Source organism: Stegodyphus dumicola, chromosome 1 (assembly GCF_044657685.1).
Source record: "Stegodyphus dumicola isolate Sdum_Otavi_A_Nest chromosome 1, ASM4465768v1".
Taxonomy (NCBI): Eukaryota; Metazoa; Arthropoda; class Arachnida; order Araneae; family Eresidae; genus Stegodyphus; species Stegodyphus dumicola.
Window position 1 is genome coordinate 3203524 of NC_140768.1, and position 16370 is coordinate 3219893.

At 35.4% G+C, this 16370-nt stretch overlaps 2 protein-coding genes across 3 annotated transcripts in view; one reads left to right on the forward strand and one right to left on the reverse strand.

Moving 5' to 3' along the window:
- The window catches only part of LOC118188057 (prolactin-releasing peptide receptor-like), a 335927-nt gene that overhangs the window by 40119 nt on the left and 279438 nt on the right, over nucleotides 1-16370 (reverse strand). The window lies entirely within an intron of this gene.
- Nucleotides 1-16370, forward strand: part of LOC118188968 (uncharacterized) — a 162648-nt gene that overhangs the window by 31059 nt on the left and 115219 nt on the right. Inside the window, exon 2 of the mRNA XM_085812237.1 lies at nucleotides 15405-15653. Within this exon, the coding sequence (XP_085668363.1) occupies nucleotides 15405-15653 (249 nt within the window). The remainder of the gene's footprint in view (nucleotides 1-15404; nucleotides 15654-16370) is intronic.

Here is a 16370-nt window from a genome sequence, read left to right on the forward strand (position 1 = left end):
TATTCCGTACAAGGAAGTCATGTGGTGTACACATCAGATTTTTTTTTTTTTTTATCAAAACCCCTACTTTAAAAGGTAGCGTGCCGGAAAGGGTTAAAGAATGCTTTGAAATGCGTGTTTTAACGCAATTATGCACTGAAATTCTCCACGTTTTATCTGAACCCTCCCTGTACGTTCCGCTATCATCGTACTAATCAAACATGCAGATGGGGATTCTGAGACCTCCTCCTAATCCTCAGAAGATACTTATTTAGCTTACCATTTAAGATATGATAATAAATTTTTCATCTCTATGTAGAGACATTAGGTTATTTGTCTAATCTTTGGAATATGGTAACAGGTAGTTTGGCGACATTTTGGTAAGGCGATAAAGGTTACTGGCTAGGATTTTAGCAGTGTACATGGATAAAGTCAAGAGTGTGCGCAATGCCATTTTTGTGCAATTCTTAAAACTGCGGCAAGCAGTTTGCGGTTCTGCACTTTCTCCCAATTTCGCACCTAATCTTCGTCATGTTTAAGCACTTTTGTTCCATAAAAGTTCTAGCATAAGCGTAATTCGGCTAGCAGATTGTAGGAAAAAAGAAATATTGAGTTAAAAAAAAATGCCTTTACTTCGTGAATACAAAATGGCGTCCAAACAAAAACTAGCAGGTTGCTATAGCAGGGTTGGTTACCAAATTTTCGCCAAAAATTCGCCAAGTTACCATAATCCAGAGATTAACCGGTTACTTCTCAACTTGGTACGTTCAAAATACTTCTGGATTCTTTTGTAAGATTCACTGTTAGAAGACACTTTCATTCTCTCTCACTGTCTTTTTCTTTTAATTTTCGAAATGCTCTAGAATCCGTCTATGTATAGATTTGTATAATTATCTTATCATAATTATGTATAATCAACGGAAATGAAATATTTCTCTCCCATGTAATAGATAGATCTCAACTTCTTCATGAATGACTCGTTGTCTGCCAAAAATCTGAGTCTTAATTGACAGTAGTGACGAAATTATTTGCTCTCTTATGTTTGAGGATAATTAAGAAGTATCTCATGATTTCTCTAGTGAACATTTGGTTATGAAAATATATATTCTCTACATATAATAAAACAAAGAGTTTGTCTGTGTGTCTTTCTTGGTACATAGGTGCATCTAGACAAGAGCCAGTGCACCTCGAAGCGATTTTTTCGAAATTCGAATTCGAATTTTTTTATTTTATGTTTCGTGACGAAATCGCGTCATTTCGAGACATAATGGGCTATAGGAAAGCGAGATTTTACTCTACACACTCCATTTTCACATCGTCATGAAATGTAGGCACTTAGCTATTTTACGAACTTAAAATAAATTTCGTGCTCCAATAAATCGATTTAATACGAATTTATTTAACAAAGGGAGCTTAACACCTTTTCAACGGGATTTTTTCTTAAAAAGTTTATATTTAAAAATGTACAGTTTATTTTTCTTTGATTTTTGGACACGTTAAACTTTCATCCTTGCGACTGCCTTTACAAAACGAATTTTGGAAAAATGATAATATTTTGTATTTTTAAGAAATTTTTTAAGTGAAGCTTCCGAGTACACTTCTCACATCTCACATCCTTAAAAATGTGATTTCGGCACCAATTTTTCTTTCTTATTGTTGTTGATAGATTTTTGATGAAATCGCATCATTTTGAATAGTTTCATTCTTTTAGAAATATGGGTTTGGCAGCAATTTTTCATCGTATTTCTTATGTCACTGTTTTGAAGAGATTGGCATATTTCATTGTCATTTTTTTATATATATATAATACATTTTTATTGATTTTTTTTTGATAAAGTTGTTCTGCAGAGTAAAATTCTGCGCGGAAGATTTTGTTTTCTGAGGTTCTTTCATGTTATTTTTTGCTCATTTCACTGTCTTTAAGATATTGAAAAGTTTTGAGTGGTTTTCTAGGAAACAAAGTTATTAACCTTATTTATACCACTTGAGTTCTTAAGATTTTGCAAAGGGAAGTTGGTTAATTTATTTATTAGGATAATTAATATTTGTATTAAGGGATATTGTTTATTTCATTATAATTTTGTTACTTTGTTTTATGAAGTTGTTCTGCAGAGTAAAATTCTAAGCAGTTTTTAAATTAAACGTTTGGTGTTTGTTCCCTTCAGCCATTTTTCCGGTACATTTAAAAGCCAGGCGAAGGCTGGCAGCAAAGCTGCTAGTTTTCAATAAAATACTGCTTTCGTAATGATTTATTTATCTCGTGTTCTCATATTTATACATTTATTTGCATTGATGTGATACGCCGCGATGTGGATAATGCAAATTTTAAGAGAGACCGCCAAAAGCTTTTGTATATTATTATTCCTTGATGAGGACGATTATTTTCCCTATCAGAACAATGCAAGTGGAATCTTCAAAATTCTGCTGTGAACAGCGTTCGTTTTCTAATCAACTTGAAACCTTAAGATTTGTGAGGGGAGGGAAGAAAAATCCCCCGGCGAGCATCTTTAGACGTTCGAGACAAAGTAAAGGAGAAGGAAATGTCATTCGATACAGAGTTCCATGAAATATTCATGAGAGTGGAAGGGGATGAATTTGTGACTGCTTGGCTAACTAATTCATTAAGAAATTCTCCTCGATACGGAGGAGGCGACAATGCAATCCTTCAGATTTCTCTTCTAAGCCGGAGATTATCAGTTGAATAACACTCCAGATCTTCTTGAGCGCACAATTATTAGAATTTACTGCTGTGAATAGCGCCTGATACTGAGTGGAAGAGTGAGCGTCTTGTATCGCTGCGCTGCTTGAGACTACGATTTTAATAAATGATGTGAGAATGCGTAAAGGAGAAATTAAAGACTCGACCAGGTCACGACAGAATATCATTTGATTTATATTCTGCATAGGCAGGCAGGCGTCGTGGTTGTCATTATATTAATCAGGTTTATACGGTTAAAGTACGAGTTTTAAAATGGTAGTTTTACGGCGGGCCAACAATGCTGATTAAATTAAAATGCAATAAATTGCAATGAAATTACATTTGTTCGATTCAATTACATTAAATGAATAGAGTTACATACGATGTTATTTTTAGCTAAATCCAAACAAATGGTGCACTATATAACAGTTTTTAATCCTTTTTCTTCCTTAAACGAATTGAAGGAAGTATAGTAATCGCGAAAATTTTCGGATGTCATATTCCAACTACACTCATGTCCATAAATTAAGGATATTCGGGATCACGCGCAAATATAACTCTAAAATAAATATATCACCTGTAAAATCAATACACACATCTTCAAGAATCATATGCAAATTTCAGGAAGTAACCAGATGACACCGATGGTACGTCACAATGACGAGAGTGTAAGAGAGTGATATATAAGGAATACAGGCGAAGACGTAAAATTGTTCGCAGGCGCTTTATAAGCATTTCAGTGCAATAACCGAATATTTATGACACAAAGGACGCATTTGGATGATTTTTTTCATGGTAGAATTATCGGCCGTCTGGAACGTGGGCGTACCCAACCTGAAGTATCAGACGAACTCGGAATTACCCACAGTGTCACCTCCAGGTTTTGGCAACGATTCCAAGATGATGGTAATGTGAGTAGACGTTACAGCACAGGTCGCCCGAGAGTTACAACGCCGAATGATGACCGGTATTTGGCAGTTACTGCCAAAAGAAACCGGCGGAGCACAGCCTCAGACCTGCTTCGTCAGCTCTCTTCAGCCACTGGTACGACAATTTCAAGGCAGACCGTGTACAGACGCTTAGGGCAGATTGGTCTATATGCTCGTAGACCTGTCAGATGCGTTCCACTTACTGCAACTCACTGTCGCCTGCGGTTAGCCTGGAGTAGAGAGCATGCATTGTGGACACCACAGCAGTGGGCTTGTGTGATGTTTTCCGACGAATCCAGGTTAAGCTAAGCTTTCAGTCTGATTCTAGCCGGACTTTCGCATGAAGAGCTCCAGGTACCCGTTACCACCAAGAAAACATTGTTGAACCTCACCGTTACGGTGGTGAAGGAGTGCTCGTTTGAGGTGGAATTATTCTGGGTTTCAAAACTGACCTGCATGTTCAAATTGGAACCATGACAAGCCAAATCTATCGGGACGTCATTCTGGAACAACATGTACCTTTGTTTCGACACGCCATGGGCGCACAATTTGTGTTTATGGATGACAACGCCCGTCCTCACCGTGCAGACATCGTAAGCGAATGCCTTCAATCGGAGGATATGACCGTATGAACTGGCCAGCATTCTCACCGGACTTGAATCCAGTAGAGCACGTGTGGGACATACTTGGCCGACGAGTTGCAGCCCGTCAACCTCCTCCTACATGTCTACCGGAACTTCGGAGAGCATTGCTTTTTGAGTGGTGTAATATCCCCCAAGATCAGATCGATAATTTGATACTCAGCATGCCTAGGCGTTGTACGGACTGTATTGCATCGTCTGGGAGACATACAATGTATTAACAATGATACCAACTATGTAATATTGGTTTTTTGTAAATAGGTTTTTTTTTTTTTTTTGTAATTTGCTCCAGGGAGAAAAAATCGCTAATTTTTTTTAATAATATCCAACATGTAGCATCTTTTTTGCTCTTTACCTTTTATTTAATAAATAAGCTTTACAAATAAGTCAAATTTGTTTTGCTTCTAACTCTCCCTTTGCCTGATTTTGCATTATCCTTAATTTATGGACATGAGTGTGAAATATCCATTTCGATGGCTCACGAATCACGAATTCCTTTTGATTTAATAATCAAAAGGAATTCGTGAGTCCAAAGGGGCGATTTGCCCTGAAGGACTATTAATTTCGTTTTGGCAAGTCCAAACCTTTAAAAAGCAGTATCACTTTTCAAATCGTGGCCACACAATATTATATCCCTGTATTATATTTGAAGAAATTAAATAATGAAGAATATGCATCAATGTAAGTATGTTTCTCGCATTGTAATAAAAGGTCGGTACCTATAAGTATCCAATTTTGATTGACGTAGTCCTACTGCGAATATGGGCATATGAAAGCCCAAGTTTGAAATCTGAAATTTGTTTTATTATCGATTTCATATTTTATAACACTTTAAGGAATTTTCGATTAAACTCAACGATTTCAAAGCGAACTATGGCAACATTGTACGGAAAAAGAAACAGTTTTATCTCCAGGTCGCTAACCTGTGTATCGGAAATTCTAAAGATATCCTCTTTTAAAATTATTTTGCGATATTGCTGCTGAATTGAATTTTATGGTTTAAGTGCAAAGAACATTTAATAAATAAAGGTAACACACAAAACGTAATGTAAAATCTGAAAGTTTTCAGAGTTTTTTTACTTAAATTTTTTTTCTATATTTTGTTCTACTCTAGTAAATCTGCACTCGAATAAATTAACAAGATAATAAGTTATAATTAACAAGTTAATAAGCACACGAATAAATTAACAAGAAGCTTAATTATATTTTTCTTACAAATCCAATTAAGAATCTTCTTTTTATCTTACAAATAAATGTCTTGTAAACAAAATCTTACAGACTTATCTTGCAAAATAAAGAAATAAATCTTTCAAAGCACAATAAACACTCCGGTAACTTTGGCAGGTTAACTAGAAATTCTTCTGTAATTTTTGAACAAATAACAGTAAAATTCATTTCTATTCGGAAGTATGAAGGAATGAGTTGAATGTTGCGTGAAATAATAATACCATGGCCAAATTATTGTCAACATGTTTAGAGTTTTATAAGTGTGATTCAGAAAATATATTTTCGCAAATAAATAGAAAAATGATTTCAAAATTCCGCTGTATAAGCCAAAAAGATGCTTATTAATTTGGGGACAAGAATAGGAAAATAAAGAAAGAATAGCTATCATATAGCTGCTGCCATCCCAAACTTTGAGATCGTAGCTAAAGAAGAAATGAGGAATGTAAAAATATCTGGAAAGACGTTGAGCTTCTCAGAGCCCAAGGGAAAAAGTGAAGGAAAATAAATTCACAGGGGAAATCGGCCATTCATGAGGGGACTGCAGAAACGATCTCAATGCCGTGCCATCAAAGTTTAGTTTAGTATTTTATTTCCCTTCATATATTCCATTCGTTGTAGACCTCCGGAACAAACCACCAATTTTTCGGCTCTAGTGTAGAATTGGGTGCCCCTTCGATTAGCGACATTTTTTTTTTTAAATTTTTGGCGATGAAACCTCGATTCTGGTTACCATGATAGTTTTAACATTGTTTTAGCTTCCTGATTTTATTCAAATCAAAATGGACAAATTTAAGACAGTGCGCAATGCCTAGTTTGGGCAATTGTAGGATGTTTTTTTAAGTGAAAACAGATCGGTATGTACATGTGCACAGAGTTTGTGCAATTCTTTGACTTCTTATTTTGGTTTTGTGTAGCGGCCATCTTGAAATTGTGCCTTCCTGGCGCCAATCTTGGTGTCAAAAAAAGAATCGCCAAAAAACAAGGGTCACCCAATTGTAAACTTTTACCAATTTTTCTTTCTTAATTCAGAGCTTCAGTTTCCCTTTCTTCCAGCAATAAATACATAAAAATACATAAAAACTCAAAATATATGTAATAAAAATTACGAAGTAAATCTTAAACGCCTATTTCCTCGAAAAAATTCCAGAAAGGATTAAGCATGATTTAAATAATAAATGAAGGCGTTATCTTTGTTGTTGCGAAGCTAAGTTTCTCTAGATTGGCAACAAATCCACTAGTCTGTTGTTTCAAATGTAAACAAGCAATGGCCGCCATCAAAAAATTTATTAGGCTTAGCGGCACCTAAACAACTTAAAATTGTTGATATATCTAAACATATTGCATACAGATTTACTAAAGGCATTAAAACCTTAACCGGAAAATAAGAACAACATAATTCAATCATTTTTAAAGCAAAAATTGTACAATTTACAAACATATAAGAGTAAAGAAACTGAGATCACTGAGCCGGGTAACAGAGTGGATATATATATATAAATATTTACATACGTTTGGTGCGGCCAATTGCAACCACAATACGAGGTGCACATCTACATGTTAAAGCAGTCCTATATACAAAATTTCAACATTCTGAGGCTACTCGTTTTTGAGTTAATGCGAGATACGGACGTACATACGTTCGTACAGAGGCCACGAAAAATTCTCTTCAGAATTCATTTTAAAGCAGTTTTATAATTATTTTGGAGGAAAAGAGTCTTTTATTGTGTTCTTACGTACAGATACCACGCAAAAACATCGTTAAATTGCATTCGATAGCGGTCAAAATGGATATTTTCGTTGAAATATGCTGCCTGAAACTTTTCGCGGTTACAATACTTCCTTTTTACTTCGTACAAGGAAGTAAAAACGTAATAAACTCTAAAATTTCTAATTTAATTTTTTAAATTTCACAGACGCTTAGGGCAGATTGGTCTATATGCTCGTAGAGCTGTCAGATGCGTTTCACTTACTGCAACTCACTGTCGCCTGCGGTTAGCCTGGAGTAGAGCATGCATTGTGGACAGCGCAACAGTGGGCTTGTGTGATGTTTTCCGACGCGTCCAGGTTTAGCTTGCAGTCTGATTCTCGCCGGACTTTCATATGAATTTTTAAATATTCATAAATTTCATAATTTGATTTTAATGTTTATGGAAATTTTCTATGAAAATAGGGCTTGCATACTTTAACATTACCTTTCAGTAATATAAGTGACAGCCGAGAATTTAATAACAATTTTGCTGCATGGTTCCTTTCCTCCTCGTCTTTGCCATCACAAATTCCTTGATTTTAAAATATTTTGTGCTTGTTAGATCATTAATTATTTTTATTCAAGAAAGAGAAATGACCGCAACATGCGAGTCGCAGGGAAATTCATTCTAGAAAAATGTTTTGTCCTGTTGTATCAAACGGTATCATTTTCGAGATCAATATATTTTTATCACTCTTTTACGTCAAATATGATTTATTTTTAAACGAATGCATTAATTAATCACTGTCGCATCTAGGCAAGTCTAAAGATCAATATTGTTCCAGTAAAAAGCTTCAATTTCGAGCAGCTTTTTATAACCAGTTATTTTTCTCCTATCTTCCAATTGTTTAAGCGTAGAAGCTTTCTAGATAATAAAAATTGATGGTGAATCTTCGGATTATGGTAACTTGGCGAATTTTTAGCGAAACTTTGGCGGCCAACCCTGCTACAGCAACCTGCTAGTTTTTATTTTTGGGCGCCATTTTGTTTTCACGAAGTAAAGGCATGTTTTTTTTTTATTCAACATTTTTTCCAACAATCTGCTATCCGAATTACGCTTATACTAGAACTTTTATGGAACAAAAGTGCTTAATTATGACGAAGATTAGGTGCGAAATCGGGAGAAAGTGTAGAATCGCCCACTGCTTGCCGCGTTTTTAAGAATTGCACATACACGGTGTCCAAGTGCACGTCGACCTATTTTCACTTAAAAAACATCCCAGAATTGCACAAAAATGGCATTTCGCACACTCTTGACTTTATCTATGCACACATCGACTTATTTTCACTTAAAAAGTCAAAGAAAATTCACAAAAATCCAATTCTTCTTACTCTTGTAAAAAGCGCCAAACAAATAAGTGGACGATTCTGCACTTTACCAGCGAAATTGTTCCAAGTGCTTATTAGCTAAAATCTCGATCGGAATTTTCCTGAAAATGTCACATGACATGTCTCATGATCTCTCATTTCTCCGAGACAAAATAATCTGTGATTCGAAATGTGTGCTTCTCAGATTATTGCTAAAGTCCTAGCTAGTAACCTTTATCGCCTTACCAAACTGTCGCCAAACTACCTGTTACCATATTCCAAAGATTAGCCAAAGTGGTTTAATACTTATTTTTCAGCAATCAAGAATGCATTTGCCTTTTCAGCTGTTAGTTTTCATGAAGATCGTTACCATTCAGTCACTTGTCCCATTGAATTTTAATTTCTGTCGGTAACATTATCAGGTATTCTCTGCCTGCTTTTTGCATGCCTTCGTGTTGTAACGATAGCACACTCGTCGCGTATTCGAGAGGTCCAAGTTCCAGTCCTGGCGAGGGCATTGCTCATTTTTCAAACGACTCGACTACATTCGATCATTTTTTCGTACAAAATGAATTCTAAAATAAAAACAAATATATAATTTACTTTCTTCTGTTAAAATCTCTTCGGAAATATCTCTTCGAAAACTAGATTACTCGTATAAAAAAGCAGTTAGTGATATTTTAGCTATAAAAACTGAAATGGAAACAAACATTTCACTTTCTTAGGAAATCTCTCATTAGCTGGGTTGCATTCGTCGTATTTATTAGGCAATCCCGTTCAGGTCACGCGCGCCGCTTAAAAGCGCTGGTATTGTAGGACCAGCGATTCTTATCGCAGTAGAAGATAGTTTACGTTTGGAACGTGATTCCTATAGGCATTCATTCAACACGTTACGCGCTAAGTCTGTTTTGTAAATAGTTACATTCTATGCAAAGATGTTACGAAGCAGAAAATTAGCATTACTGAAGTCCGGAAAGAATGAGCGCTATCCCTTACAAGTCGTGAAAAAGAAGATATTCCATCGAACAGAAATGCAAGAATATCTAAAAAACGACAGCATAAACTCCAAAGAAAACCGGGAAAAGCCTCTGAAGTACGGATATATTGTAAATTACGTTAAGATAAAAATGCAACTGAAGCTGGTAGAGTAATGGCCAGAAAAAAGACTAAGACAGTTGTCACATTTTGTAGTAGCTGTAATGGAGAACCGTTTTTATGTTTACCGTGTTTCAATGAAATCCATTATTCCTGTAATGAATCAAAATTTAGTAAATTTTAAATAATTTTTCTGTAATTCCATAAAACAGTGTAAATTGTACAGTTATATATCATGTTACACGCTGTCAGCCAGCGGCGGTAGACGCGGCCTAAACGGAAAGTCTAGTGTCAGCCACAGATGGCTGACGCGGCCTAAACGGAAAGTGTCAGCCACAGATGGCTGACATGGCGCTCAACGTGTTAACAATGCCTGTGTGATCGCATTTCAAATTCCTACCAGTTCTTGCGAGCTCTTGGCGAGGATTTTGGTTAACCAACTGATTTAGGTGTTTTTTATCAAAATGAAAAGGTCTTCCAGAACTGGTTTCATCGCGCAAGTCGAACTTTCCGTCTTGGAAACGAGAAAAACATTTCCGAGCCATTCTTTCAGCAACTGCTTCCCTCCCGTACGGACCAAAAATTCCTCTCGTGGCTTTTGCAGCGTTAGATCCTCGATTAAAATCAAAAAGTAAAATGTTTTTAAAAGTGCCCATTTTTCTCTACTTGACACTGCTTACCGATTAGCCTTGAAAATGGTTAACAACAAGTTCCTGTTCGCAACAGGGCCCACCAGCGGCTGAGCGATAAAGTGACTGAACACTGGTAGTTCGATTCGAGGCTCGAATCACGCGAATGGGCGGGCTGCATGGGTGCTTTTGCAATTTTTCTCCATATGTAACGTGTACACGAGCCAGTTTCCCTTAGAAAGTTCTTAGATCCGTCCCTTGGGCAGATAACCCTAGAGGCTTTGCCGAAATTGACTAAACCAAATCAAACCTATTCTCAACTATGAAATTCCAAACTGAAGACTTAAGTGCAATTGTCACTTTTAGTCAGCCTCATCCTGAATGTAACTATGTAGCGCTTACATAACTTTCGATACTATAACATGAAAAAGATTTCTTAATTGAGAATAAATTTCTCAGTAGTTGCGTGGATAAGTCTTATCCAAACTGAAGATATGTAAGTGAATAGCGAAAAACGGAGGCTTCACAGTGCAGTGTTGCAAACCCAGTAAAAAATCGCATATACGTATGCACCGAAAAGCTAATATTTTTTTTTATTATCACTATTCTTGGATTCCTTTGAATACTATTGTTTATTCTATTCTGTAAGTCTGACGGATATCAAGCTTCTTTTTAAACTTATTTTTTTTTATTATTTATTAGATTTTTATTATTATTATTATTATTCTGAAATGTATATTTTTACGAGTAAATTTTAGTTTAGAACGTTTCTCGCGGTAAGTTACATACCTTGAGGTGCTCAAATGAGTATTTAGAAGCATGGCTCTAGCAGACAGTTTCCGTAAGTTCAAAATTCGGCCTTCCAACTCCCCATGTTCGGTTGGAGGATGACGCTTTTTAAAATTCGATGGCTCTAGATACCGTTGATTCTTCACAATGCGAGAAACATTCATGCAGATTTTTCATTATTTAGTTTCTTGAAATATAACACATGGTGGCAACAGTTTGAAAAGTGATTCGACGCAAAATGCCGTTTTGAAATTAATACCCCTTTGGGCTAATTATGCAAATACTGACGCAATCCTGCATCATTAAACACAAGGACAGACTGACGGATTACGTTTAGTAAGATATTTCGTTTGTAGTTTCTATACAAAAAGTCTCCCTTCATGTTAGAAAAAATATTCTAGTTCATAAACTGTTCGTGCAGGCAGTACTTCTCTTTCTTTCCATTAAGTGACCAAACTTTCATTAGCTTATCTACCGGAAATGAGAAACGATGAATGAAAATCAGATTTAGAAATACAAAAGTTAACTTTCTTTTTGTTGTTGTCAAATGCATTAATTTCAAGAATACGATAGTATCAGGAAATATAATTTTTTGTAAATAATATGTGAACATATTCTGATTTCTGCTTTTTAAACTTCTAGTTTACTGAAATTGAATTATTTTAGTTGGTAAAAGTTTACAATTGGGTGCCCCTTGTTTTTTGGCGATTCTTTTTTTGATGCCAAGATCGGCACCAGGAAGGTACTTCTTGATGGTCGCTACACAAAAACCAAAATAAGAGGTCAAAGAATTGCACAGACTGTGTCCATGTACACATTGATCTGTTTCCACTTAAAAAACATCCTAGAACTGCACAAACTAGGCATTGCGCACTGCCTTAAATTTGTCCATGTACACATCAATCTATTTTCATTTAAATAAAATCAGAAAGCTAAAACAGAGTTAAAACTATCATGGTAACCAGAAGTGAGATGTCATCGCCAAAATTTAAAAAAAAAAAAAAAATTGTCGCTAATCGAAGGGGCACCCAATTCTACACTAGAGGCGTTTAGTTAAGCTATTGTTGGAATTAAGAAAGATCTCTTTAGCATAAACTTATTTAACAATTTAAAATTCATTTGATTGTATGATAAAGAATTATTTAATAATGCCTTCGATGTATAATAACTGTATAAGTTTGTGATGGTATACTATCTTGAAACAGTTAATTTCTGTAGTAACATTTAGCATCAAACAATCCTTTGGTGAACGAGAATGAGATGAAATTGAATTCAGAATAAAATTATTAGACAGATGTAGTTGCTATTTAATTGCGTTCTAAGGTATTTCTCCCGCCTTCTTAGCATGCCTTCGTAGTGTAGTGGTCAGCTCGCTCGGCGCGTATTGGAGAAGACCGTGGTTCGAGTCCCGGGGAAAGCGTTGCTCATTTTTCATCTCTCTTGCTTCGAAACAACTTAATGTTTCTACAGAATTAGCTTACTTGATTAAATTAAGGGGATTTTTCAAGTGTGAGTCTCAGTTACCTATCTATACAATTACTGAAAACATAAACTATACTTAACGAATTCTTGTATTGAAACTCATCTTTCTATTGAATATTCTAGCTCAGATGCTGGGGAATGAATTCACCTGACAGTCTGCGAACAAGCTATTTCTTATTATTAACATATACCTAAATAACAATTTATTACTTTAAAATATATCAATAATAATGATTTGATTATAAAAATAAAGTAAACCCTTTAGTCAGTTTATGTTTTCAGTAATTGTATAGATAGGTAATTAAGACTCACACTTGAAAAATCCCCTTAATTTAATCAAGTAAGCTAATGCTGTAGAAACATTAAGTTGTTACAATTTTAATGTTTGACCGTAGCAAAGCAGATGACGTTTTCTGACTCAGGAGTTTTAGTTTAAAAAGCTTTACGGTGTTATTGAAAAGGTCACAAAAACGTAATACAGTAACCACAGACCACGAAAAGAGTACAGCGAGCAACATAAACGCTATTTTATGTTGTTTTTGTTGCTAATGCTCACTGGTCTGAGCTATAGTCAGCCCAAGCCCACGAAAATCCTCGCTACCTTTAATAGAATGTACCACGCGTAATGTAATGTAACTGTGCAGTAATAATTGTAATGTAATTGCACTCCATCCACTGATCAATCTACAACATGCACTGTGTATTATATCACCTCAGCATGTGTCTTCCATACTCCAACATGTGCAAATTTCGTTTAACTGTAACATACAACAGTAATATTTAATTGTACCATATAACAATATTTTGTCCTTGTACCATGCCTTATGTTTTTACAAGTTGCGTACTTGTACTAGGCCATATGTACAATTCACAATATACACTCTTAGTATGCACAATATATGTGTTTTTATTCAACCTTGTTTATTTCAGTTAACATCATCAATCTTCTAAGCATTATTGTCATGAAATGAATCTGTAATATAAGTACCATTCCCTATGTTCCTTTATTTTATACTCCATGCTTATTTGTACCGTAATTGTATACTTATTTAATGATACTGTGCCTTGTGTGTTTTTAAGTGATTTATGTCATGTGATCCTAAGTGTTATGTGCTCGTATATATTAAGTGTTTTATGTTATATGTTTAGGTGTTTAATTTTCTTCTTTTGTTATAACCTATTAATGGGTTTTTTCCCTTTTTTTTTAATCCTTGCCTGTATCAACAAGTTAATTCAAATGTTCAACAGTTGCCCCTGTATGGCCATGTATCCACACTTTTAATTATTAAATAAACTCCAGGGAAGGACGTGGGACATATGCCTGTTAACCTCTGTTAAACTTCAGGCGTCCCTGTCCTCCGTCACCTGTCACCTGACAATGGGCGCAAGTTTACGCCTGTCGTTGGCAACAGCCTTGAGTACCTTACAGGTGACAGTGCGATTTCATTTCCATCCCCAATTTTGATGGAGAGCACCCCGGAGGGGACAGGTCTAACGGTCTCCCACCTCTCCTCCCTTACCATTAATCTCTCGAGAGAACTTTCTGCTCGCCGAATATTTAGAGTGCCCCCATGCCTCACGGACACTATACATTTACAAACATCCATGCCATCTCCGGGTGTCGGCACGGCAGTTAGTGACGCTAACCACTATACCGGTTGCATATTTCACAAATGCACATCTGTGTAGCTACCGAAGGAGTGGCTTCTAGAATGAACCAATGAGCATCCAGTAATATTTCTGTCATGTCACATGACGTTTCGCGTGCTTTAAGATTTAAGCAAAAGGGTTGAAAATATTCTGCCACGCAATTTTCTGTACAAAATAATTAAAGCATCGGCGATTGCTTCTGAAACTTTTCATTGCGAAGTTAGATCAAATGTAGGAAATTATGAAGATTTCACTACCTGGTTGAAATAAATATAAACACATGTTGGATACTTCGCAAAAATATCGAGGTGAAATATTAATTAAGTGGTAAATAAGATGAAGAAAGAAATATGTGATAAACATCTGAGCCCAAATGCAATCTTGACATAAAACTATGCGTATGAGAAAAATATTTACACTAATTATATATGTAAATAGAAGTCAGCACATTTTATTGCAGTCTATGTGAAAAAGATGTTCTATAATAATAACCAATGCAGAATTTTATTCAAAGTGAACTTTACTAATTTGCAATCGAATACATTTAGTGTGTTAAATTTCACATTTAATAATTGCTCACTCTTAAATGTACTGTCTACGCAAGAAATACTCATGAAACAGAGTGAATTTATTGTGTTCACAACGAGCATATTCAAATTATTCACATATAATTTTTAATGTTAACCATGGATATAATCAGATCAGATATATATTCTGAATCTCACCCTTTAAAATCAAAAGAATACAAGCACCGAAATAAGAAATTCATTGTAATACTTTCAGTCATTCTCAGCTCTATTTAGAAAAAAGGAAAAAGAAAAAAAACATACACTTGAGTTCTCTTAATCCACATAATATGCCCAATCCTAACATTAATACATGACAAAAATAGCGAAAGTGAAATCAAACTCAGAAAACGAAAGCACTACGAGGCCATATAATTTATAACTGCGAAACAAATGCAAATTAAAACGCTCACATGCACGAAGATTTAGCGTCACAAGAGCAATAGCAACTCATTGGTCCATTTTCGAAACTCCTCCCTCAGTAGCTACGCTGATGTGCACTTGTGAAATATGCATACCGGTTCAGCGGCACGGTATTGTGTGTTACTTATTAATTCACTGCTGTGGATTTTTCGAAAGTTTGAGTTTCACTTTCAGCGTAACTCAGCATAAGAGTTTGTAGCTTTCATAACTAATGTTTTTTTTTTTTTTTTCTTTCTTGCAGAGATGTCTTCAACGAATGCATATACTTTGCCTGAACTCGTTGACCTTGCTCTGAGAACGCCAGAAGTGGGAGCGGTCAACTTTAATATCCTGCGCATAGTGCTGCTGTCTCTTATATCAGATACGGGTCTCAGTCAGAGAAAGGTTTACTGGGAGGTACTGTCTGCCAGCGCAATCACCAAGAGCCTCTTTGGCGAAAAAGATAAAATCGAGAGGAAGGCTGGTGCCAAAGGCACGGATAGTCCTACTTGTATGTATGATACTTGCCATTAACCTAAGTCAAGGTTTCTTAAACTTTTTGGTGCGGAGAGTCCATAATATTTACGAAAATTTTGTGGAACCCCGTAAGCATTGCGCAAATCCGCCACACGCGTTAGTGAAACTGTCTGTTTCGTCACTTGTACTGTAGTACGCTATTGCGGTTTTAGGTCATTAACTGTACTGTTAAAGTAAAACGGACGTTTCTGCTATAAAAAAAATTCGATGAAACGTTTTCGTTTTTTCTTCGTCTATTCTAAAATGCATAGGTTTCTAAATTAATTTTTCTGGAAAATTTAATTTTTTAAAAAATGTTTAATTTAATACTAAACTTTTTATTGCTTATTTCTCAAAATACTTCTTTATTAGTATTTTCCTTTAGACCTTTAATTTTAATTGCTAATTACTCTAGGTACCACTTAGTTGGTATTTCGTTTTGGACATTTTTCACTACTTTTGGTTTTGACTTTTATCCTTGCTTGCATGATTGACGAAACACGAATTGAATGATTGAAGAGTTAGGTTTGGAGGCAATTTCCCCTTGATAAGTCTGTCTCCTGCCTGCTCAACAGTCATTCACTTATGCATTTTTGAAAAAAATTGTTTGGATTATTTTAATTTTAATTTGCTAAATTGGTGAATTTATTTTCATGGTTTGGTTTTGCACTTGATTTACTTATGCAATCTGAATTTAAATGATATTGTAAAT